The sequence below is a fragment of the Drosophila busckii genome, chromosome 3R, assembly GCF_011750605.1.
Source record: "Drosophila busckii strain San Diego stock center, stock number 13000-0081.31 chromosome 3R, ASM1175060v1, whole genome shotgun sequence".
In the NCBI taxonomy this organism is placed as follows: Eukaryota; Metazoa; Arthropoda; class Insecta; order Diptera; family Drosophilidae; genus Drosophila; species Drosophila busckii.
Window position 1 is genome coordinate 23,364,738 of NC_046607.1, and position 22,490 is coordinate 23,387,227.

Sequence of the window (22,490 nt, forward strand, 5' to 3'; positions counted from 1 at the left end):
AAAATACAAAGATTCTCGTTATACATAATTAAAATTAAAAGCTTGCACAAATTTAAATTATGTTAAAAACAGTGAACGGACGGGCCCTAACGTTTTGTGTTTCTTTGGCTTACACGACATAAATACTAAAGACATTACAGTTTTAAATGCACTGATGTTTGTTAATACTGTTTTCTACATGTACAAACTGCTCTCGGGCTGCTGCTCCTGCAACCACTTAACTATGGATTTATAGTTACGATTCATCCAGTCCACATTCACCTCAACTTGTTCCAAAATTTGCTGTATAGGACGATCATACACCCAGCGCGCATGACGCACAAATTCCTCCAGCTCGCTTAGCTGAAACATTGAATTCATGCGCTTGGTGGCGAAGCGCAGCAGCGTGTGTATGTTAGACACCTGTGAGCCCATACTAAAGTTTAAGATAAGTAACATTAGTTGATAATTCAAATATCATTTTTATAATTTTAGCTTACTAGACATTAATTGTCTGCCAATTGTTGCGCAGAAAATCAAATGCTATCTGCTGGCCCACTATAGTATTAGATACAGCAGCAAATACACGCAACATATCCTGTTTGCGTATGTGTTGTCCAGCTATGGAACGACGCAGATAACGATACAGTATCCATGGTTCCTTGGAGCAACCCATGGCACTAAGAAGTAGCTCCTTCTCACTGGACACAGGCGTCTTTAAGTAGCGATCAAAAGCAAAATCCCATTCATACTCCGAGCCATATTGTATAGCTGAGCAGTAAACTATGCCACGCATATTGGGATTAATGCTAGAATATAATCAAAGCGATTAGTTTTCATTTGTAATTTATGGCGTCTAAATATTTACGGGTTGTAAGCATCTGGATTGGGTGTTTGCACCCAATTTTGAAATTGTTTGTTGCTTTCGGAGATGCACTGCTGATGTCCTAAATGGCAGGCCATGTTAAGTATTTCAGCGCGTTTCAGCTGCAACGGCACATCTTCGTTGGCAGCTGGTGAGTCTTGATCCACCACCTCCGAGTACACTTTGCGTAGCATTTTCAGCAAATAGTTCTACAAAAGAGAGATATTAAGGTTTAGAAACAAGAATCAGGCTTAAGTCGGATGCATCTACCTTAAGTAAATCATAGTCCCCCGAGTTGACAAACATGGCATCTATAAAATTAAAGTTCGTAATGGCCGCCTTCCAGGGTACGTGGTTCGTTTCATGCCCCAAATAGCGTGTCAAATTCATAGCCGTATCGTAGGATAAATATGAACCTTTCGCCAGGTTTAAGACATCATCTAAGAGCTGTGCACGATTTGCGGGCGCGATTTGTGTATATTGGCCAGCATTCAACAAATGTTCCGTCACCGCACGCCAATTGTCCAAATCATAGTTGACTCGATAATAACCCGTTTGTTGTATATTAAAAATGAACCATTTAGCAATGGATAGATTGCGATTTGTTAACTCATAGCTGCTAGTACGTGGTATCCAGGTGCTTGGACGCGTGTTCTCAAAGTTTAGCTCCTCGGCTGTGGTCGCAGTAATAGGTATCCACCAGAGTAGCTGCTCGTCTGCCTTGCTGCTATTGCCATAGACAAAGCGCGTCTGCTCCAAACGCACAGCATCTGAATTGGGATGACGCGAAACTTTCACAACAGGATAGCCTGTTTGCAAAGTCCAAGTGTCCATAATGGCTTTAACGCTAGTGCTGTTGTCAAGCAAGCCTGAAGCTTTGGCCTCGTCAGTTAGAAAACGCCATAGATCATCCTGAGTGGCCGATTTATAGGCCCTATAATGAAATAAACACAAATATTTCTACGTTTCTTTCAATAAATAAGCTGGGCTACTAACATTTCCCTCAGATATTTGCTTAGACCACGACGAAAGACAGCATCAGTTAGAAAGTGACTCATCATGCGTATGACAGTTGAGCCCTTAGCATACGAAATACGATCAAAAATTTCCGAAATCTCTTGCGGGTTGCCCACTTCCTGTGAGATTTTATGTGAAGTGGTGAGCGCATCCAGTTGAAATACCGTCTGCAGCTCATTCACCACAAACTCATCTAGCAGCTTCCATTCCGGAGCCACGGCGTTTGCTGTAAGGAACTCCATATAGCTAGCGAATCCTTCATTCAACCAAATATCTGTCCACCAGCTGGGTGTGACCAAATTGCCAAACCATTGATGCGCCAGCTCGTGGCCCACCACAGTCGCCACACGTTGTTTATTGCTGGCAATCGCCACGCCCTTCTCATACAACATGGCTGTCTCGCGAAAGGTAATGAGACCCCAGTTTTCCATAGCACCTGCCTGAAACTCGGGCAGTGCTATCATATCAATCTTGGGCAAGGGAAAAGGGACTCCAAAGAAATTCTGCAAAAAGTCCAAAATCTTGGGACCAACGCTCAGCGCATACTCCGCCGACTTAATGGCATCAGCGCGTGCCCAAACCGAAAAGTTCCCCGAAGAAATATGAGTGAAGTCGGTTATGGCATAGGCCACCAAATATGTGGACATGGGCAGCGATTCAGCAAAGTGATCCCACACATAATTGGGTAACGATTCGCTAGAAAGGCACAACAGTTAAAATGGCATTCATAGATATGGCTTTAAGAGGTTAACTTACTGGTTATTACTGTACACTATGGGCATGTTGGAAATGGTGGTTAGCTGACGCGGTCGGGCTATATGCAGAGTAAAGTTTGCCTTCAGCGCAGGTTCATCAAAGCAGGGAAAGGCCCGACGCGCATCAGTTGCTTGAAACTGTGTGGAGGCGACCCATCTGTAAGAAAGTTTATATGACTTATGCATATGCAAACTAATTTCAGTCTATTTTCATACCTAGTCTCATTGAGCACCTCATAGGAGCTGCGATAGAATCCTTGCAAATAGTCCTGTATGATGCCAGAAAATCGTATATGCACTATATACTCCGATCCACGCTGTAGTTTATCATACAATTGGATGACAAAAAACTGTTTGGCGCTCACCAGATACTGCTTATGAATACGTAGACTATCTGGCTCGCGTTGCTCTTTGCTGCCCGTAGACAGTACACGATAGACGGCAACATCGTTGCGCGTTATATTAAGCTCCTCAGCGTGCATGGTAATGTTGTAGCAATCCTCCAGCGCCAGCACGTTTATCTGCACGGCGCCCGTGAAACTAAAGTTACCGCTCATTTGTGGCACGATCGTTAGATTATACTTTAAAGGTTGTAAAGAACGTGGCAGGCGCACATCTTGATCATATTTTGGTGCCGTTTTGGCGCCATGCAATTGATTTGCTTTGCGCAAATGCAATTTGGTGCAAAGTATGTCCTCGCCGCTCTCGGAGTCCAGCTGCGCACAGGTTGCAAAGTTATAGACTATAAAGCCCACAGCGAGCAGCGTGCAGATGAAAAATGATGCCAACAGTACCGCTGTGGTCAAGGACACACTAAACCGTCTGCCCATGCTAGAAAATGTTGTTGTTGTTGGTGCTGTTGTTGTTGTAGGTAAACTGTTGGCGTTGGACCGTTGCTCCATGTTGAGACTCTCATGCAACGGCATCTCCTTAACCACCATAACGTGACCTGGAACTAAAGAGGCAGTAGCTGTCAATTAGCAGGAAGTACTAACATACATCGCCACTTCCCACTTCCGTTGCTTAACTGATACGTATCTATGTATATAGTGTAATCTGATATTGAGCTTCAGATTCAACTGCTTTTATCAGTCCTTGCAATCTCAGCCTGTCATGCTACCACTTAAGTGGTTTCCCTCGTGCCTTTAACGCATTGAACTTGTGGTTAATAATTTCTCCCTTCACCAGGGATTAAACTTACTTGTTTGCAACTTAATTATGCAATTTACCCCTCTTGACAAAACTGCAGCAACAGCTCAGATTTCATTTTAAATAATTTACCGAGCGTAGTACACTTGGAAAATACAAAGTTGCATTTTAAATTAGTAGAAAATGAGCCCCCAATTTAATATGCATAGTAACAAAAAATATATTTTTTGATTTATTTAAAGGTCTATTTTATCTATTTTACTACCTATAATTACAGACAATACGTGTCTGAGTATAACTATATATAATTATTCAAACTATGCTACTGTCTGAATACTAGGTGTATGAATGGTTCAGTAATAAGATACTAACAAACCTGCTAGTACACATGGCTAAGCTTCGCTTTAACTCAATTCAAGTTCTAATTTAATTAAAAGCATTACCAGTTGTTTGTTTTTTCCCCAACTAAGAGATCAACATTTAAAAAGCAAAACGATAATATAATTAATTCCCCATGATAGTTTCCCATGAAAAATGTAATGGGTATACAGAAACCTGATTAAGTCGGCCCAATATTTTAAATGCCAACAGCTTATTCAAAGCAGTTTAATATAATTCCCAGAGCTCAAAATTTAAATGTAATTCATATATTTACATATATGTATACTATATATAAATTATCAAAATAATTAATTATTTGTAACAAATGTACTACATAGTTCCTTGTGAATAAAAACATTTGTCAATTCACAAGACATAATAATTTTGAATCTATTAACATCAATTAGCCAGAGCTAAGGCGAGGCATGACTAAGCTTAACATTAGCATACAAGCTATTTAAGATTTTTATTAGCTATTGCACGCACATTTGTACATACAAATTTATATGCATATGTATTGTGTGCTTATTAACATAGGCAAACTCTTTGTGCTCTGTACTTCACTAGAGACGCCTCATTGGATGGAGTACGAGCTAACTAAAAATTTGAATAATTCCAGCATTATTTTTGCAAATTTATATTGTACATGAGTATATACTATTCATGCGCGCAATTGTCTCCCCCAAAATGTCAAGTAATTAAGTTATGACATTATGGCATTAAGTTGATCTGTTGGCTGCTGCAAATTGCAACAATTAAGCGAATGGCAATTGGAGCAGAGGCGGGCAGAGACGCCGTCAATGCCGGCACCTTCATTAAAAACTGAAATGATGTGACACCCCGGCATGTAAGTGTGTGTGTGTGTGAGTGTGAGTGTGACTAGAATCATCTCAATTGTCGTTGCGTTAGGCGCTGGGGCAGATAGAACTTTAATTCCCAAAGCGTTGGTATAATGTATACCAATAACTTGCAGGGATCAAGTACATAAATAAAATCCCAAAAGTACATACGATGATGATGTAGCAATAATGCAATTATTTATTAAAATTGTGTTTAGCTTAAGAGATAAAGTTATCAATCCGGCAGTACTGAACTAGAGTGAACCTAAGCTAAAACAAACTAAAAAAATAAACGAGCATCAGTATCTCATTCTTAATTTGTAAAATAATGCTCTATCTCCTCCTTATGCTTGGAGCTGGCTTTCTTTGCCTTTTTCATACATACAACTTTAAGATACTCTATTTTTTTTTTAATTTTCCATTTGTCAGTGGTTAAACACTTTATTTAGATTTATGGTTTTTGGAATTTTTTGCGAGATTCATACAAGTTTTTTTTTATTCCCCATGCTTTACGAGCGTTCTGTAGTTTAGGAAGCATATTTATAGCACTAGTATGAATGAAATATGCTAATAATACAGCTGCTAATGCTTTCAACGAATGTAGGGTGTGTTAGCTGCTGCCCCCATCAGCTATCTAGCTATCTCTTTCTCTCGCAGCCTCATTCAAACTTTTTTCGGTATAAAGCAGTGATCTGGCGCTGAATTTGCCAATTTACACTAGTGGTCTAATTTTATTTCAACAAACGCCTAATAGAGACGCAACTTCAAATAGATTTTCCTAATATATTAGCTTACTGCCGAAAATGTATAACTTTTTGCACTCATGCTAAACTTTTTGCAAGCTAAGTATCATGAAAATATCGCATATGTTTTGTGTATAAAACAACTATTAAAAAAATACATGTGTGATATGTTGTTGTGAACGCAATGAAAAAATAAACAAATTTAAAATTGTCCATAAATAAAAGGCGAAATTAAATGAAGTGTTGATAAGTCCATAGCTTATGTATACACTAATACGTACAAGCAACTTGCGAGTGCGATTGTGTGTGTGCTTGCAAATAATTTAAATGAGCAGCAACAATAACAACAAGAAGAACGAGAAGAGTTCACCCGCAAAATCGTAAATGGCACTACACACATCTGGATCTGAACGCGCATCAAATACATATATACATATGTACATATGTACATAAAAGTTGGAAAACATTAAAATCAAATTATCGCAATGCAAATAGGACGAAGGATAACAGAATCTTGAAATTGTTGTTTACCTTACACCTGCGGCTGTTTCTTCTTCTCTTTCTCTCTCCGCTCGCCCCTTTTGCTGAGTGGGTCTTTTGACAGTTTTACAGCTATGTAGTTTTAACCGCTATTCTTTAAACGCATATGGCACGTTTATACATACAAGTACACTAACACACAATTACACTCTATTCGCGCGCGTATGGCAAAGAATTTGCATAAATGTCTGAATGCCTGACGGTCAGGGCAAGTTTTTGACAGATAATTTAATTAAAGATCTACGCAGCTATTGTTTTCACGCGTTCGCGTACATATACACATGCACATGCAAATGCAATTTTTACAAATGACGAAAGCGGGAACAAAGCACAACCGTTTACCGTAACGGCCGTTCACAATTTGTAAGCGAGAAAATCAAACAAGTAACAGTGTTACCAAATTGCAAAAATATAAATTAAATACAAGTCTGTTATCGAGTGTAGTGCTGTGAATCGATAAATCACAGCTGTTGCTGTTTAGTGTTAAAATTATGTCTCAACATTTACGGCGGCAGGTGAGCTGTTGATAATAATAAACATAAATAAAACTTGATAATTTATTAAAAAACAACAGGCGCTAAGTGCGTTTAAGAAACTGCATCGCACACGGCAGTATGTTTTCCAAGGCGATGAAACAGCGCTGATTGCTGGCCGTCAAAAAATCAACGAATCTTTTCAACAAAATCGCAATGAAACTAACCAGGAGGAGATCCAAAAGGTAAGTGCATTCATTAGCTAAGCTGTTTCTAGCCAAAATCTAAACAATATTCTCTTGTTAGATGATACAACTCGCCAATGACTGCGAGCATGAATTGCGCACGAATGTTATACAAGCCAAAAAGCGCGAGGACGACGTTTATGGTGATTACTTCTTATATAATTCTTTGCCAAATACTAAATTCATTTTTGTTTTTAGAGCTACGTATAACGCCTGACATTACGCGTCTGGACAATGTTGTCTTCAATCCAGATGCGATCATTGAGAAACCACGGAGAAGGCGTGGAGATAAGAACACTGGCTGTTGCGGCGGCGCGGCAATGGAAGCTCTAGAAAAGGAAATCAATACGCGAAAGCAGTAAAAATATGTATTTTAGGATAAAATATAAATCTTTGTTGAATAAAATATAAATATTGTTGATTATTATTAGTATTTTATTTTATTTGTGCTGTGTAACCACTGTATTTGCTCAGCACACTGTCATCCAGTTCGCCCGCCACTGCAAGAAAATGTATAAGCTACATGCATGTATAAGCAAAACACAAAACGTTTACAAATCAACAGTTTGTGCTAAATTAATTTGCGTATGAAGTGTTTGAATTAATGAATAAGCATGTGTGACATAGACAGCTTGCAGCAAAGTCAAAGAGAATTGCTGCAGGAAATAAATACATTGCTTACCAAAACTAACAGTGAGCAAAATGAAGGAAATACCTTGTTGTTGAACCAGGAGATGCAGCGGCGTCTGGAACAGTTGCGCAGGCGTATGATAGAGCTGTTGCAGCTAGTGAGGGAACGCTACGCACGCAACGAACAAATATTGATACGCCGACAGTGCAGGCGTGCGGCAAGCTCAACAGATGGGCCTGCTGCAGCCGACAATATAAATAAAAGCGGCGCAGTGCTGCGCGGAGGTACGTTTCGTTTTAAAGGGAATCTATATTTTCGTGATGTGGACGGACGCAGCTGTCCAAACAACGAGGATTATGAGAAGCGTTGCTATACTGAGATGTTTCCCACAGACTTTGATATGCGCTCTAAGCATGTGTGGACAGTGCTGGATAAACGCAATGTTGTAATGGGCATTAAACAGCAGGTACACAATTGTTATTAATAATTTTAGCCCCAAGCTATAATTTTACTATAATTACAGCTAGTGGAGCATGCAAGCTTTGGGACTCTTCCCTCTGATCAGGCACGCAAGCGCAAACGCATTGCTGCACATGAGCAAACTATTTCCAATTTATTAGGTGCTGCGGATAGCAGCTTTAGCATTGACTGGCATCAGATAAGCAGCTTAGATGTCGACCATAGGCATTCACCTTACAGTTGTGAGGCCATGTGGCTGGTTTATTTACAGCCGCAACTGAAACGCGACGACTGGAGCCCCGACGAGGATGAGCAGCTGCTGGCAGCAGCCAGGAAACATGCGCTTCAAGATTGGCAGGCAATTGCCGCAGCAGTGCCTCAGCGCTCGGACTATCAATGCTTTGTTCGCAGACAAACAACGCTACGTTTGCAATTGGAGCCAACAAGCAACTATAAATGGGTTCATGAGGATAACGAACGCTTACGCAAGGTAGTGCTCCGTAACACAGTTAATGGCGTCATCAATTGGTCGCAGGTTGTAGAGCATTTTCCAGGCCGATCCAGATCAACATTAATAGGACGTTATACGTATGTGCTTCATCCAAGCATAAGTCGTGGTTAGTTAGTGGTTAAACTCTCTCGCTGAATTGTTATAACAAAAAATTATTAATTTTCAGAGCCTTTTACGCCGAAGGAAGACTTTCAGCTATTTGCTGCCTATGAAGAATACAATGGCAAATTCAATTGCTTTCCGCGCACGTTATTTCCAAATCGCTCCTTAGCACAATTGCGGACACGCTATCACAATGTACTGGCACAGAGGAATAAGACGGATTGCTGGTCTGTGGATGATGATACCAAATTAATGGATTTTGTTGGAAACCATGGGCCGCAATGGGTCAACTGCGCAAATTTTCTGGGCAATCATACACGAACCAGCTGTCGCACACGCTTTCTTGTTATCAAACGTTTCTTGGAACAGAACTCTCATGCCACAGTGGCGGATATACCACGTCGCAAATGCCACAAGAACGCGCAGGTAACACCAGAGAACTGGCTGCAGCGCTTAGAAGAATGGCAAAAGGATCCTTCAGCCTTGATAGATGAAACTGCTTTAAGCAAACGCTCTAACAGGGCAAAGAGACCCAGACGTGAGCCGATGCAGCAGCGACTTGCACCACTACGTGGCTTGGAGCTGCAATTTTATGAGTACTTCAAGTACGCTTATAATTTAAATTTAAATGTGCCACAAGCAACACCTCTACTGCTGCCTAGCAACACAAACAATCTGCAAATGGTAATGAGAGCTTTGAGCATTGAAGTGCCTATCTCAACAGCGGTTAAAATCGTCAACTGTCCAACGCTGCCTAAGGCACTAAATCGCTGCTACAAGAAATTGTTCCGTCAATTGTCAGTCCACTCAACCTCAGCAGCACCAGCATTATTGCTGCCACCCAACTGGTGCACCATGACGGGTTTCCGTGCCATTTGCATACACTCGGTACTCTCTAGCAAGAAGGCACGTGCTGAGAGTACCTTGGACTATGACGAATCTCAAGCGGCAGTGCAGTTGTTTAGACAACGCTTGCGCTCTTTGTTTTACCGCACCACATTGCTTAGTCGCCTGGAAACCTCAATGTTTGAAGAGCTGCCAGCAGCTTTAAGTGTGGAGTCACGACTTACTGCCAACTATAACTCAGAAGCACCAGCAACACCAGCACTGGCCAAAGCGGCACATCCCACAGATGAGCTGTCGTCTGCTAAACATTCAAGTCGCAGTTTGGTTGAAGAGCTGGAGTTAGAGCATCATAGTCCTAAATCAGAGCCAACTGAGCTTATCAAGCAAGAGTTTGGATAAAGCTTTCACTTTCATTTTGATTAAGTTTAGCTTTAATAATTTATAATAGTAAATATAGTTCTACAGTTCTTTATAATTTGCTTCGATATCTTTGGCGAATAACAAGTTTTCATTGAAAAATATAGAATCCCAAATCAACTTTAAATGTGAGCATAACCATTACATAAATATCCTTAATATTGAAAATAAATAATTGTATTCATAGTTCATAACTAACAACAGAAGCGACTTAATTAGGCGTTTAATGTAAAACATTATACAAGCATGTTTACATAAGGAGCTTATATGCATTATATATAAAGTGTATGTTATGTAAAGTGTATATAGTTGCATTAGGTACTTACGTATCGTATGTTTCTTAGCATAAAATTAAAGCAAAACAATTTAGCCAGCTCAAAATAGTTATTGCTAATGGCTATAGTTTAAATATGTATGTATAAATGGACTTCTTATTGGAAATTGCTAAAATCCGTCTTCAGCTTAATGCTGGGCTTCTGTGGCTTGGCCAAGTTGCCATTGCGTTGCGCCTCACTGGCTTTCTGTGCCATATTAATGGACTGCTGTTGATTGCGTATGGCTCCCTCCAGTTTTTGACGGAGCTCGGGCTTTTGGCCCACCAATGTCTTGAACTCTTGCGGATATTTGGGTCCAATCTTAAGCAGCCATTGCAGCGATTGCTCATGCAGCTGTCGTTGATATTTGGGCAAAGAGCGTAGCTTACTCGCATCCGCCAGGTAACCAATTAGGACAGGCACTAGCAGCGTCAGCATTTGTATATCTGCATAAAGTTTAAACAATTTCGATTAGCATAAATCATAAATATATATACATATTTAAGTTTTACATATATGCATGCTAAATGTAAACAACACTTAAAGCGTTTGATACAGCAGCTAATTAACTATAATATAGTACAGTTTAATCTAGTTGATGTTTACTTTGCAATGTTTTTTTGTGAAATGTGCAATTAATTTTTCTTTAAACATCGATTTGTGCAAGACGTGCAATAGTTGAATGAATCTTTTTTTGATATTTTTACCTTGAAGCAAGTTTCCTAAGAATATTTTGAAAAATTTTGGTTTTTGAGTTGAGTTTTATGAGCGCATGATTAAAAGCAATAATAAAAAAGAGAAAGGACGTAGAGAGAAAGAGAGAGAGCAGAGCAATATATAAATAAACAATCATTGACTACTATATAATTGTCTTAAAGCTAACAAATTGAAAGAGCATTATTTTTATTAGTACAGACGTAGATGTTTTAAAGAAGTTTCGGGGGATTTCTTTCAATCTTAACTAATTTCTGCTCCGAATTAGACAACGGGTTAAAATAACATCAAACTAAAACTAGCACTCCTAAACACCTATTACTATTCAGAAATTCTCTAATATTTACTTGAACTAAAACAAATGCTTATGCATAAGTATGTACGGTTAAAAATATACAGTGGACGCTCGCTCTATATTAGTGATTTTAAATTTTAATCTCAAAATATTTTAAATTACATTCTAATTAGGGAGCATCCACTGTACTTTGAAGCTGCTGAAAAGAATTTTTTAATCCTCTAATTTGTTCATGAAAATCTGATTCGGAACAGAATTAAGGACATTATGTACTAGGTTTTGATAAAGTTACTTACGATGCTGCGGCTCTGCCAGATCAATTAGCTGCTCCACTGTGATAATGCTTTCAAGGGTAAACTGCAGTTCCAGTTCGCTACAGGGTGTCTTGCTCGACTCGGCATACAGAGATTCAATAATGCGCGGCGCTAGGGCATGTATATAAGGCGTGGCTGTCTTGAGCTCTGCTTGACTAAAAATGGAACGTGTGGTCTCAATGCACTTAAGCTTAACCGACAGATGCTCCGACTGCAGGCACTGGCGGAAGTGATTAATGCAAGGATATTGCAAAGAGGGAGCCGAGACAACAGTTGCGGGTGTGTGTAGGATAAAGACGGCAATAGCAAGCAGCATGGTAACCTCATCCACTTTACGTTCCTCCTGATCGCCGGCCGTTTTGGTTAGATCAATAATGGTGGCCAAGGCGCTTTGGAGCAACTGTTGCCATTGTTCCCGCGTCTCGGGCTGCTGGGCCCAGCGATGCACGCAAACAGCGCGCAGGCAATGAAGCGCCGCCTGCACAGCGCTAGTGTTAGCCAGAATGCTGCTATCAATAGCAGACTTGTTGGCAATTTCGCGAATAATGCTGGTGGTCATATAGAGAATGGTGGGCAGTATGTTGAGTGCACCGCTTGGCGTGCACAGCTCCAGTAGCTGCTCAACGCACTGCAAGCCGCTTGCCACAAGCAAAGCATTGTCGTCAGCAAGCACCGAGAAGAAGCTGGACGAGTGCTTGGCATAGGCATAGTCCAGCTGCAAAGCACTTTGCTTGCTGGGATTGAGAGTGGGTATCTGGCGCACAAAGAGGCAAAGACAGACTTCGAGCACAGCATAGACATGGGAGGTTCCAGGTTGCATTACGCTGCCTTCACCCAGCTCCAACTCATTGGCATTATCTGTAGCCTCACGCTGACGCTCCAAATCCTCGCAAGTGGCTCGTATAGTTTGCTTTAAGATCTCCACACAAAGCAGCTGCACCAAAAGTTCATCGCGCGTTAGTATTTGGCGATGTAGAACATGACAAAGCTCAATAGTCAAGGCGCGATCTTTGATCAATTGCCGGCGCGCCCAATCCGAGTCAAAGATGCTGTGCAGCGCACGCAAGCAGGTCACAATATTTCTGGGCTTATCCGAGCTGCGCATGCTGCATAAAGCTTCCATACAAATGCCAAAGATCATATGAAAACGATCTGCAGACAATGAGCCATGTGTGATCTGATTATTGTTAGACTCGGGTGAGCTGCTCTGTAGATCTCTAGCGAAGCCTTCATCGCGTAGCCACAAGGCGGCAGCATATAATATAGGCGGCCAACTGTTGAGATAATGTGGCTTGGCCGAGTTAATAGTGTCCGTGGTGTAGAAGCTGCCGCCATCCCGTGGCAGCTGGGATTGAAATTCTGCGGGCAGCAGCAGCAGCGCATGATCCTTCATGGCGGCCAGCCAGTGTGCGCTTAAATTGTGCAGCTCTGGCTGCACTAGACACAACAAGCTCTCGCCTCGATTATCCAGGGTTGCCTCAATGCCTGTTACTAGCTGCGTGGCGGTTGCATCTCGACTTGAGGTGAGATTCAGCAGCGAAGCTGGCGCTTTGCCATTGCCCAGCATGGCCACAATGTAAACCTCCGCCCAGGCTTTGAGAATGCTCAGCTTCTCCAGCGTTGCCATGGATTCGTTATACAGCTGAGTGCTGTTGCTTTGCGTATAAAGTTTGCTGAGTGCACTCACTAGTAACTGATGCACGCGGCGCAAGTCGCTGATGTCCCTCGCTACACCAGAGCCTATCCAGGCAGAGCACACCTCACAAGCGGCAGCGGTAACATGCGAGGGCGTATCTGGAGCAAAAGCTGGACGCAAAGCAGCGCCCACTTGTGCTTGAAACTGCTCCAGCAGCAAATGTCCTGGGAATTCAGGCTCTGGCACATTGGCAAAGCGATCTATGATCTCCTGCAGTGTGCGTAGACCTTCCAAACGTAGCTGATCGGAATCCGAAGTTGCAGCCATGAATGACATCCGTATGAGCTCCGCCAAGTGAAGTATGAGATAGTCGCCACTGCGTGACTTAATCAGCTGCTGTTCCTTGGCTTGCAGTAGATCAAAGTGTAAGGGATTGGCTGCCTCACAACTGGCAATAATGCGACGCACGCATTGTGCAGCAAATACGCGCGTTGGCCAACGTGGCTGCACCGCCGGATGCGTTGAAGTATCCTCTTCGGCGCGATACTCGGTAACATCATCTGCATATTCCTCCTCCTCGTCATCGTCATCCTCAGCAGACTGCTGGTGATCCGCATTTGTCTTGACTTCCACTGTTGACTCTTCCGCCAAGACGCCGCCGCCGCCTTCCACCGCCACCGTCAACACTTTCTTGCAGAGGCTTAACCAATTGCTTAAATTATCCGCTGCCAGCACTTGCAGCATGGAGTTCAATGTATCGTGTATATTCCTCAGCATCTCCGCATCTGTTTCTGTATCCAGCATAGCATAGAGTAAGCCTGGTAAGCCATACTCGGTTATATTCAGCTCGGCACACTGCTCCGGGCTCATGCTTAAGGCCAATTCACACACTTCCTTCGCTTCACGGTGCGCCAATTGGCGCAAGCAAGCAACCGCTGCCTTGCGCAAGATAAAATAGTTGCTGCCCAACATCTTGACCAGCGTGGGCACCAGCGTCTCCAGTTGCAGCGATTTGCAGGCGAATAAGTGCAGCTGCTGCAGGCAACCTATAGCCTCTGCTTGCACCAAAGGATCACCGTGCATCTGCAGCAGCGCCGCTGCGCATAGAAAACTTTGACGCATGCTTAGATTATTGCCTTGCAGTTCCGGACCCACTGTGGTTATAAGCGCATTGACTACGCGACCAACGCATTGTTGGACATCCACATGCGCTTGTGGCACACTCAACAGCAGCTTCAATGCCAGCGTAAGTGTAGCCTCCACATAATCACGAAACATGGGACCACCAGAGTCTGCTATTTGGGCCAACGCATAGAGCGACCACACTTGGACAACTGGTGAAGCGCTGTCCTGCGCCAAGGCCAACAATATGGACACACTTGTGTTCAAATGCTGCGAGGAGCCCATTCCACCCACATAGCGATGCAGACAGCCCAAGGCATGGGAATGTCCTGTGCGTGTAACCACATCCCTCGCTGACTTAAGCTTGTCAAAGCTATTCTGCGCCAGCTCCGCCGTAAAGTGCGAATCACCTACCACTTGCGCTAGTCGTCCCAGTGCCTCGCCTGCTGCACAGCGTATGGTAGAGTTGCTACTGGTAAGCGAGGCGACAATTAAGTTTGTTGCGCTCTTCTTCACATCCTCCTGCCCCAAGCTAGTCTTGCTATCTGTTAAATGCTTCAACGCATAAAGCAACGCTGTAAAGATATTCATTTGCACTGCCTCCTGGCGATTGCTCTTGGCCTGCTTTATGCACTCGGCGAAATGATCCAACATCTGCAAGCGATGTTTGTTTGCCACCTTGGGAAATATGGTGCCATAGAGCGTGACGGACATGTCTATGACAGCCACGCCAAGAGGCAGCGGCCCTGGGCACTGTTGAGCCTTGTGCATCAGCTGTATGCTGTTGATGTTATTGTTGTTGTTGCTGCTGTTACTCGAGTAGGCTGACCAATTGGGCCGATATAGACAGCAGGGATCATGCTCCAAGGCACCGGAGCCAGCAGCGCTATTCGGCTGCAGCTGTAAAAGTTGTAAACATTTTGATTAGCTAGATTATAGTAAGCAAGAGTAACACTAAAAAAAGTAACTACTAGTAGATTAATCAAGACGAGGTATGATGAAGAAACATGCTTAAATTTGTTAAAAAATAACAACTAATGCAGCGCTTAACAAGACAATTGAATGAATGAAATAGTATATAAATAATATACATATGTTCAATGTAAATGTTTGACAATACAAAAAAAAAAACCATAGGACTAGCGAATATCTGCAAATGTGGCGAATATGAAGGTCGCTTGATGTACGAGTCGAACGTGCATTTAAAAAGTATTAATTATAAGCTACGAATAATTGGAATGAATAATTTCCCAAAAGTAAAAACAATTCGCAGTCTGTATTTAACTGTGAGAGAATTGTTTGCATGCAAATTGGTATTTTAAGTGGCGGTAAAGGCTGCCAGGATCAACACTTACATGCTCGCCATCGACTTTGCGATTTGGCTCCATCTGTATAAACGCATATTATCGTTAAAGATAAAATAGCAGAGAGAGAGAGAGAGAAAGACAGAAATTTGGGGCATAGCACAGAAATATAGAGAGATATAGATGTTCAGTTACAACCCAGCACCAGTGTAAGCAATGCTTGATTAAGGTTTACAAACCTGATCCTCAATAGTCCGATGATTGGTCTCCTGCAGCCAAGTCCCCAAGATGATAGAGTCATCGCCATGACAGAGCGTGCGCAGGAGCGAGTTGGTGGTGTTGGCAGCGTTATCCGACAAGGTAAACTCCGAGACAAGCATGCGTAGTAGATGCGTATAGGAAGCCTCCAAGGCAGTGGGCGGCAGCAGCGTAAGCGTTTCAAATAAACGCAAACGCACCATGGCAGCAGGTGCCTTCAGTTGAGTGCCATAGCTCTTGAGCACAGTGGCCAAGCTGTCAAAAGAGAATTATTAAAAACAGATAAATAATTGCATCTATAGATTGTCTTACTTGACCAGCATGGCCAGAGCGCTCTCAATGGGCGTGAGCAGACGTCGCGTGATGTCCTCGCTGACGAGCTCGGGGCAGTTAAGCAAAAAGCTATGCATAACAGACAAAGCGCCAGCGCGTCCCTCCAACGTGACTTGCCAGGTGAAGGCATCGCCACGCGCCTTCTCCGATTCGAGTTCTTTGTTGGAGCGGGGAAAGCTGTTGCGCCAAAGCAGCAGCATGCGTGGCAGCAGACCCTTAACCACAGGCGAGCCAAGCGTCATGATGGCGCCTATAAGCAGCCAGCCCGCCTGGGTGCGATGCAACGACATGCGGCTATTCTGGGAAGCAGAGCGCAGCAGCTCTTCGGCACAATTGAATACTACCTTGCCCTTGGTATGTGGTATGCCCAAAGGCGAATGCCGTGCACTGCCCAAAATGGCCGCTAAGGCGCAGCTATAGCCCGCTATGGCTTCTGGCGAGGAACGCATCTGCTCTATGGCTTCTATGAAGCGTTCAATGAGCGGTGTTATCTGACTGGGTACCGCTATGCAAATGCTGCGCAGACACCAGGCAGCGGCCAGGCGCGCGGCTGCACAAGGATGCACCAACACAGCGCAGGTGGCATCAATTGCATTGAGCGACTGATCGCTGAGTAGATTTTGTGCCGTGGTGCCCAGGCCTATAAAAAGCGAGCTGAGCTCCTGTAGTGCGCAAACCAACAGATGTTGACTAAACAGTGTCTCCTGATTCGAATCCTTGGCATTCTCGGGATTAAAGTCTATGGAGTTCATTTGCTTGGCCACCAGTTGTATGAGCTCCTTGCAGGCAGCGCTTTGTGCTTTCTCGCCCAGCATTTTGCCAATCGTAGCACGCAGTATAAAATTGATGCACTTGCGCGAGTAGACAGCATCCACATGCGAGCATGCTGCCTTGGGATTGGCCACCAAATCCAAAACATGTGCCAAGAATGTACCCAATTGGCGTTCCAGCCAAACACTGCCCATGAATTGGACGAAAACCACATAGGCGTGGGTCACACCCACGCGCACTTCACGATTTACGCCTGAACTACCTTTGATAATCTCGCCTGTGCCTTTCAGAAAGCTTGCACCGCCGCGTAGAAATCCCGACATGAGAATGCCCAGCGCCTCGTCCAGCGACACTAGACGCAGCGCTCCTCCCTTGGCTGCCTGCAATGCCAACGCCGCCTGCTGTGCCTGAGCCTGCGTTGTCTTCTTATTGTTGGCCGCCTCCGCCAACTGTTGTGTGTAGGCCAGCAGCGTGCCTAGCAATTGAGCAACTGCACAACGTACTTCATAATTGCTGCCATCAAAGGCACGAAAGCAAAGTGTTGCCAGACTCTCAAGCTCTGTTTGGTATAAGAACGGCGCACTGTAGATCATCTTGAGGATGCAACGTGCGGCAGCCACACGCACCGCCATCACACGATCCAGCAGACAGTGCTTGGCCGCTTTGTAGATATCCTTATGCACATTGGCTATGGCTGTGCCCATGCCTGCACTTACTTTCTCCAGCGTACACATAATCTCTATGCGAGCCTGTGATTCCGCATTGCGTAAGGTGCGTATGAGTATTTGCACTGTATCCTCATAGGTCCTTCCCATCATGCGGCCCAACTTCTCGTACATGGATCCAAGCACACAAATTGCAGCCCTGAAAAGGTATTATAACTAATTGCAAGTAATAAATGCTTCTCAGTACTTACAGCTTGGTAGGCAAGTAACTAGGCGAATCATCTTTATTCTTCAATATATCATTGCAGGCGTTCACAGTGTCGAAAAGCATGAAGGTATCGCCAACAGAGAACAGCGTGGCCAAGGCACTGGCAATAAGCTTGCGCATTGGCGGACCTGGACTCTGCGAATTACGAGCGCCCTGTATGCGCTCGGTTAGCTGCTGCACTAGTTTCTTCTGGCCAGCCTTGATCTCTTGCTTGGACAGATGCGGGAGCGACTTTTCCAGATAACGCAGCCATTCCAGCTCAAAGACTGAACGCTTGTGTTCCGGCAGCTGCTTGAGCGCCTCCTCATTGAGCGTCATGCTGTGGGCAAGTTCCATTTCCTCGTGTGGCGTTATTGCCTCTTCTTCCAAACAGCGGCCTGTTGCTCTGGCGTTGTCGTCACTATGTATAAATGATCTGCAATGCAAATGGAATGTTTCAGCTTAATTTTAATTTATATGCATGTGCATGTGTGCGTGGGAGAAAGGGAGACTGTGTTGACGAATGAGTGCCATCCGTTGCTCGAATTGTGTATTGCCTGCTCTTTCACACTTTAAAGGTTTGTGTCTACAGCTGTCTGATCAATTTTGTGGTGATGCTGCGAGTGTAGTTAGGGCAGCTCGATATTGACCTTGGACTTGTTAGCTGGCAAATAGTATTAGCTCTAAAGTTAAATATTGAAAATTAAGCTACTTTGAAAAGAGAATGTTTCGTTGTGTCACATTTAAGAGGAGGAGGTAGTGCCCGCAAGTAAAATCTAAGCAATCTTCATTTGTCAATTCTTGAAGATAGACTTTGTCTAATCAACCACAGCTTATGCAGCCCTACTCTAGATTTAATCAATGCTCTATTTTATGCTATAGCTATGTCCATGAGCTATGCATACAATAAATAGATAAAAACAAAACAAAAGCTGTAATGAGGTTTAACTCTTATTGTTTTCTTGTGTGTATAAATTCAATGATAAGTGCATGATGTCGCCTTGGGGCGATAAAAACCCAGCAGTTGACATACATATGTACACAGTCACACTTAAAAAGCAGCACACACTATGCAAGGGAGTGTGGGCGTTGCAAAAGCAAAAATTTTCTTTTGTTTTACATTTTTGTGAGCACAAAAAATATTGCAAGCCGGTTATGGGGTAATAGTCCACAGAGAACAAAAGGATTGCCTGCTTGGAGGCACACACACATATACATACACACTTGAAGAAAATCAAAGCCATATATAGAGAGTGGATTATGCAGCTGGAGGCGAGCAAGGAGGCAAGAACAATTGACGTCTGCAGGCTTGAGTTACATAAGACTCCAGCCTGCTTGGCCCTGGGCGCACTTCAAAATGCCGCTAGAAGCCTCGCGCGTGTGTGTTGCAAACAAGTCAAACCTGTAAGGTGCAAAAGCAACCACCGCAACAATAACAAAAACAGTTTCAGTAATCGCTGGCTTTATACTAGCATTGCGATTGCAACCTCAACATCCAGATCTCATGCCACCCCTTAGAATTGCAATCTGCCCCGTTTACGGATGCCTTACAGCCGTACAGACTGCCTCTTTGCCCTTCGGCATTGGTGGTGGCTTCACTGTTGTTGTTGTTCTTGTTGTTGTTGTCGGCAGCTTTAAATTTTTTCTCTTTTTTATTTACCTGCGCGCTTCGTAGATAACTTTGCGCAGAAATTGTGGTGTGCGTGCAAAGTTTAAGTTTTCCATTGTGTTTACAACTTTTTTCTTCTTTTTCTTTAATTTGTAAAACTTTCTTTCTGGGCAATTTATTGTTTGCCACAGCAACAGCAGCAGCAGCAGCAGCAACGCTTGCAACTTTCCCAGAAATCGATAAATCTATTTAGTTTTTCCATGCCACAAACACGGAGTACCTAACATTTGTTTAAATTACATTTCTGCGTACTAATTTAATAAACATTAACAATTAACAATTGGCACTTTTTAAATGATTGAATTAATTGCAAAGATAAAATTGCTTATGTGTGTGTATATCAAAGCGGCAGCGAACACTTGCTACGCGTAGCAAATACAAACGGCAACTGGAACAGCAGGCAGCAAAAAGCGGCAACTCAAGCCTCCCAAACACTGCTCTCACTTACAGTTGTGTTAGCTTTGGGGCAAACTGTGACATCAGTTTGTAGCTGAATAGGGTATGTTTGTGTCCGTGAGAGTTAAAGAGCGCGCGTAGTGGACTGAAGAGCTAAACAGTTGACGTCGGCACAGCTGTTGCACTACGAATTAACAAGACTGCTATCGATAACTCACACATATACATAAGTTCATCAAATTTATTACATGGTGGATAGATTTACGAAGAAGATTTAAATATTGAGCTATTAACTAGGACAAAAACTGCATGCTGGGTATAAACACAAGTGCCTGCGCTGTGGCACTTTTGGGACTGCCCAGATCCTTGAGTATGCCCTGGATACGCGCAACCACATCGCTGCGTTGCACATCACCGCGGTCTAAGAGGCGTTGGAAAATCGTATGCAGTTGTCTTACGGAGGAGCCATTGGACAGCTCCTGTAGTTGCTGCAGCAAATCATCAGAATAACCCTCGTATTTGCTTAAATTAGCCGCCTTGGCATCACGCTTGAGCAGATCGTAGACAAGCAAAAAATCCACATAAGGTTTGGTGGGTGGCACCCGTTTCTTTCCAGCAGTGGAGCTGCTGCTCCAGCGATCCATAGCCGTATCAAAGTCAAGGACAGCGCGACCATAGTTGTCATCATAGAGACGTAAAAAGTTATCTAGCGACTCCACATCATTGGTAAAGTCATCATGCAGCGGCTCAGTTTCTATATCGCGTATCAAGGAGAGTGGCAGCTTATCAAAATCCACATCATTTTTTATTTGTAAAAACAGTTGCTGACCCTCCAACTGTTTAGTTTTGAAGGCTTTTGCAGGAGGCGCAAAGAGCGCTGGACCATGTGGCACTGTAGGCGCTGCTATTGGGCGTGGCGTTGTTGTAGTGGTTTGTGGCATATCCCACTGCCACCATCCCCCAGTTGGAGTACGCGTTGTGCTTGTTGTTGTGCTTATAAACGGCAGTGGAGTGGTGCTACTGGTTTCCTGCTGATTGACACTGAATGGAGGCTCTGCTGTGGTGCTATGCAGCGGTTCATATTGCAGTAGATCTATGTAATAGGCTAGCGCTTGCATGCAAACGGGTAGATAACTGTCTAATAAATTGGCCGACTGAGCAGGCGAAAGCAGCAGCCCAGCTCCAATCAGCATCATTAGCAGTGAACAACTACGCATTTCACTTGGGATTTTCGGTTTTAGTTAGCCAAGAGTTTTTGTTGAAAGCGTTTGTGCGCGTAAGAGCGACAGTTTGGTTACTGAAAGTTGGCAAACGCCAACGGGAATCTTAAGACAATGAAGCTGGTTTTTGTTTTTAAAATATGTACTCTTAGAGTTAACAACGTTTGGCTATACCCTGCCTTTACAAATATCGCTGCCGTATACTCTGCATGTATATATTTTTCTGAAATTGCAGAATATTGGAATATTTTGAATTCATTTAATTTTCAATTGAGAAGAAAACCTTTTAAACATCTAGAGAGCATTTAAAAGTTTGTTATTTGTCTGATCTCTGAGATTCCCTTGTGTTTTTTTTTTTTTTTTTGGCAAAGTTATTAAAACAGAGGCCAGCGACCGCTTGTGTTGCGGTTGCGTCAAAAAAAGAAGAATGTGATGTTGTCCTCAAGTGTTGTTCTTGGAAAGAGTGAAAGATGTTTAAACTGAGCCATAAACCAGTTTTGACCATCTCAAAGGCGGTGTCTCCTTAATTTATGCATAAGCCACAAACCAGAATCTTTTTTATATTGTTTCGAATACGCATGCTTGACCGCTAAATGTAATGCTTAAAGCTTAAATTACATTAAAAATGCAGTTTTGAATTTACTGCGCCACACTTTAACAGCTCACAAATATTTTATCGATCAATGTACACACCAATTTTTATCGAGAGCATCCGCAGGTAAATAATGAGGTGCCCGTTAAAGAGCAAACCTGTTGCGGCTGCGTCACAAGATTCTTATGTTGTTAAACGTTTTCGCTTTTAAGAGCAGCTGAGCGAAAAATAACGGCAAAAGGTAAACAGCTCTTTCAGTGGCTATTATAACGACACTTAATTGGGTTAATATACATAAAATACTCTAGCTGTTGCCCGATATTAGTACGCAAACTTATTTCCGCGCTGAGCAAATAAACAAAAGCAAAGCTGCACTCATATAAGGTTGTCGTGTTGTGTTGTCGCAGTCTCAAATGACAGCGGAGCACCCACACACACACACGCACACATACACAATATGTATATGCATCATCACAAATGTTTTTATTGCATATTAATTTGGCTTATTTTCCGCGCAGCACTTACCGTTTTATACTATTCTCACTCACTTCACTAGGCAAATACACGAATTGACATGATTATTGCTTTTCAGATTAATATTTGATCACCAATTAATTTTTCTCAAAGTTTTTACCAAATTGATATGTGCTTGTGCTTACAGCTGCTGTTATACTGGTTGCAATTATGT

The 22,490-nt window shown here is 43.0% G+C and overlaps 5 protein-coding genes across 10 annotated transcripts; 2 read left to right on the top strand and 3 right to left on the bottom strand.

The window, feature by feature from the left end:
* Positions 1 to 2: 2 nt before the first annotated feature.
* LOC108602806 (aminopeptidase N) lies at positions 3 to 10,367 on the bottom strand. Of its 2 annotated transcripts, none has more exons than XM_017991034.2 (8): positions 10,279 to 10,367; positions 2,833 to 3,571; positions 2,618 to 2,773; positions 1,841 to 2,557; positions 1,115 to 1,778; positions 848 to 1,053; positions 480 to 788; positions 3 to 415 (listed from the first exon to the last, which is right to left on the bottom strand). In XM_017991034.2, exons 2-8 carry the CDS (start codon positions 3,555 to 3,557, stop codon positions 175 to 177), a joined length of 3,018 nt encoding a protein of 1,005 aa, XP_017846523.1. In that variant the 5' UTR covers positions 3,558 to 3,571; positions 10,279 to 10,367; the 3' UTR covers positions 3 to 174. The 2 variants fall into 2 exon arrangements, with proteins under 2 accessions (XP_017846523.1, XP_017846522.1); XM_017991033.2 differs by lacking the exon at positions 10,279 to 10,367 and adding an exon at positions 6,260 to 6,614.
* Positions 6,734 to 7,363, top strand: LOC108602815 (complex III assembly factor LYRM7). The gene is made up of 4 exons (XM_017991046.1): positions 6,734 to 6,783; positions 6,843 to 6,986; positions 7,048 to 7,129; positions 7,185 to 7,363. The coding sequence occupies exons 1-4, from the start codon at positions 6,760 to 6,762 to the stop codon at positions 7,346 to 7,348; spliced, it is 414 nt and encodes a 137-aa protein (XP_017846535.1). The 5' UTR covers positions 6,734 to 6,759; the 3' UTR covers positions 7,349 to 7,363.
* On the top strand, positions 7,518 to 9,970 carry LOC108602808 (snRNA-activating protein complex subunit 4). The gene is made up of 3 exons (XM_017991037.1): positions 7,518 to 8,083; positions 8,141 to 8,693; positions 8,754 to 9,970. Exons 1-3 carry the CDS (start codon positions 7,601 to 7,603, stop codon positions 9,932 to 9,934), a joined length of 2,217 nt encoding a protein of 738 aa, XP_017846526.1. The 5' UTR covers positions 7,518 to 7,600; the 3' UTR covers positions 9,935 to 9,970.
* Positions 10,367 to 22,425, bottom strand: LOC108602805 (HEAT repeat-containing protein 5B). 5 transcript variants are annotated; one of them, XM_017991027.2, is made up of 8 exons: positions 19,586 to 19,832; positions 17,930 to 18,361; positions 16,222 to 17,877; positions 15,891 to 16,164; positions 15,703 to 15,735; positions 11,572 to 15,247; positions 10,974 to 10,988; positions 10,367 to 10,712 (listed from the first exon to the last, which is right to left on the bottom strand). In XM_017991027.2, the coding sequence occupies exons 1-8, from the start codon at positions 19,648 to 19,650 to the stop codon at positions 10,384 to 10,386; spliced, it is 6,480 nt and encodes a 2,159-aa protein (XP_017846516.1). In that variant the 5' UTR covers positions 19,651 to 19,832; the 3' UTR covers positions 10,367 to 10,383. The 5 variants fall into 5 exon arrangements, with proteins under 5 accessions (XP_017846516.1, XP_017846521.1, XP_017846519.1 ...); XM_017991032.2 differs by lacking the exons at positions 10,974 to 10,988; positions 19,586 to 19,832 and adding an exon at positions 22,328 to 22,425; XM_017991030.2 differs by lacking the exon at positions 15,703 to 15,735.
* Positions 20,184 to 21,265, bottom strand: LOC108602812. Its single transcript, XM_017991043.1, has one exon. The coding sequence runs from the start codon at positions 21,205 to 21,207 to the stop codon at positions 20,284 to 20,286; it is 924 nt and encodes a 307-aa protein (XP_017846532.1). The 5' UTR covers positions 21,208 to 21,265; the 3' UTR covers positions 20,184 to 20,283.
* Positions 22,426 to 22,490: the final 65 nt, after the last annotated feature.

Coding starts and splice junctions, on each gene's coding strand:
- LOC108602812 (XM_017991043.1), bottom strand. CDS start 21,207: ATGCGTAGTTGTTCACTGCTAATGATGCTGATTGGAGCTGGGCTGCTG.
- LOC108602805 (XM_017991027.2), bottom strand. CDS start 19,650: ATGGAAAACTTAAACTTTGCACGCACACCACAATTTCTGCGCAAAGTT. Junction 16,165..16,221: donor GCTCTGGCCATGCTGGTCAA/GTAAGACAATCT, acceptor CTCTTTTGACAG/CTTGGCCACTGTGCTCAAGA. Junction 15,736..15,890: donor ATCGGACTATTGAGGATCAG/GTTTGTAAACCT, acceptor GCGTTTATACAG/ATGGAGCCAAATCGCAAAGT.
- LOC108602806 (XM_017991034.2), bottom strand. CDS start 3,557: ATGGTGGTTAAGGAGATGCCGTTGCATGAGAGTCTCAACATGGAGCAA. Junction 1,779..1,840: donor AGCAAATATCTGAGGGAAAT/GTTAGTAGCCCA, acceptor ATTTCATTATAG/GGCCTATAAATCGGCCACTC. Junction 1,054..1,114: donor GGGACTATGATTTACTTAAG/GTAGATGCATCC, acceptor TCTCTTTTGTAG/AACTATTTGCTGAAAATGCT.
- LOC108602808 (XM_017991037.1), top strand. CDS start 7,601: ATGTGTGACATAGACAGCTTGCAGCAAAGTCAAAGAGAATTGCTGCAG. Junction 8,084..8,140: donor TAATGGGCATTAAACAGCAG/GTACACAATTGT, acceptor CTATAATTACAG/CTAGTGGAGCATGCAAGCTT. Junction 8,694..8,753: donor TCATCCAAGCATAAGTCGTG/GTTAGTTAGTGG, acceptor ATTAATTTTCAG/AGCCTTTTACGCCGAAGGAA.
- LOC108602815 (XM_017991046.1), top strand. CDS start 6,760: ATGTCTCAACATTTACGGCGGCAG. Junction 6,784..6,842: donor CTCAACATTTACGGCGGCAG/GTGAGCTGTTGA, acceptor AAAAAACAACAG/GCGCTAAGTGCGTTTAAGAA. Junction 6,987..7,047: donor ACCAGGAGGAGATCCAAAAG/GTAAGTGCATTC, acceptor TTCTCTTGTTAG/ATGATACAACTCGCCAATGA.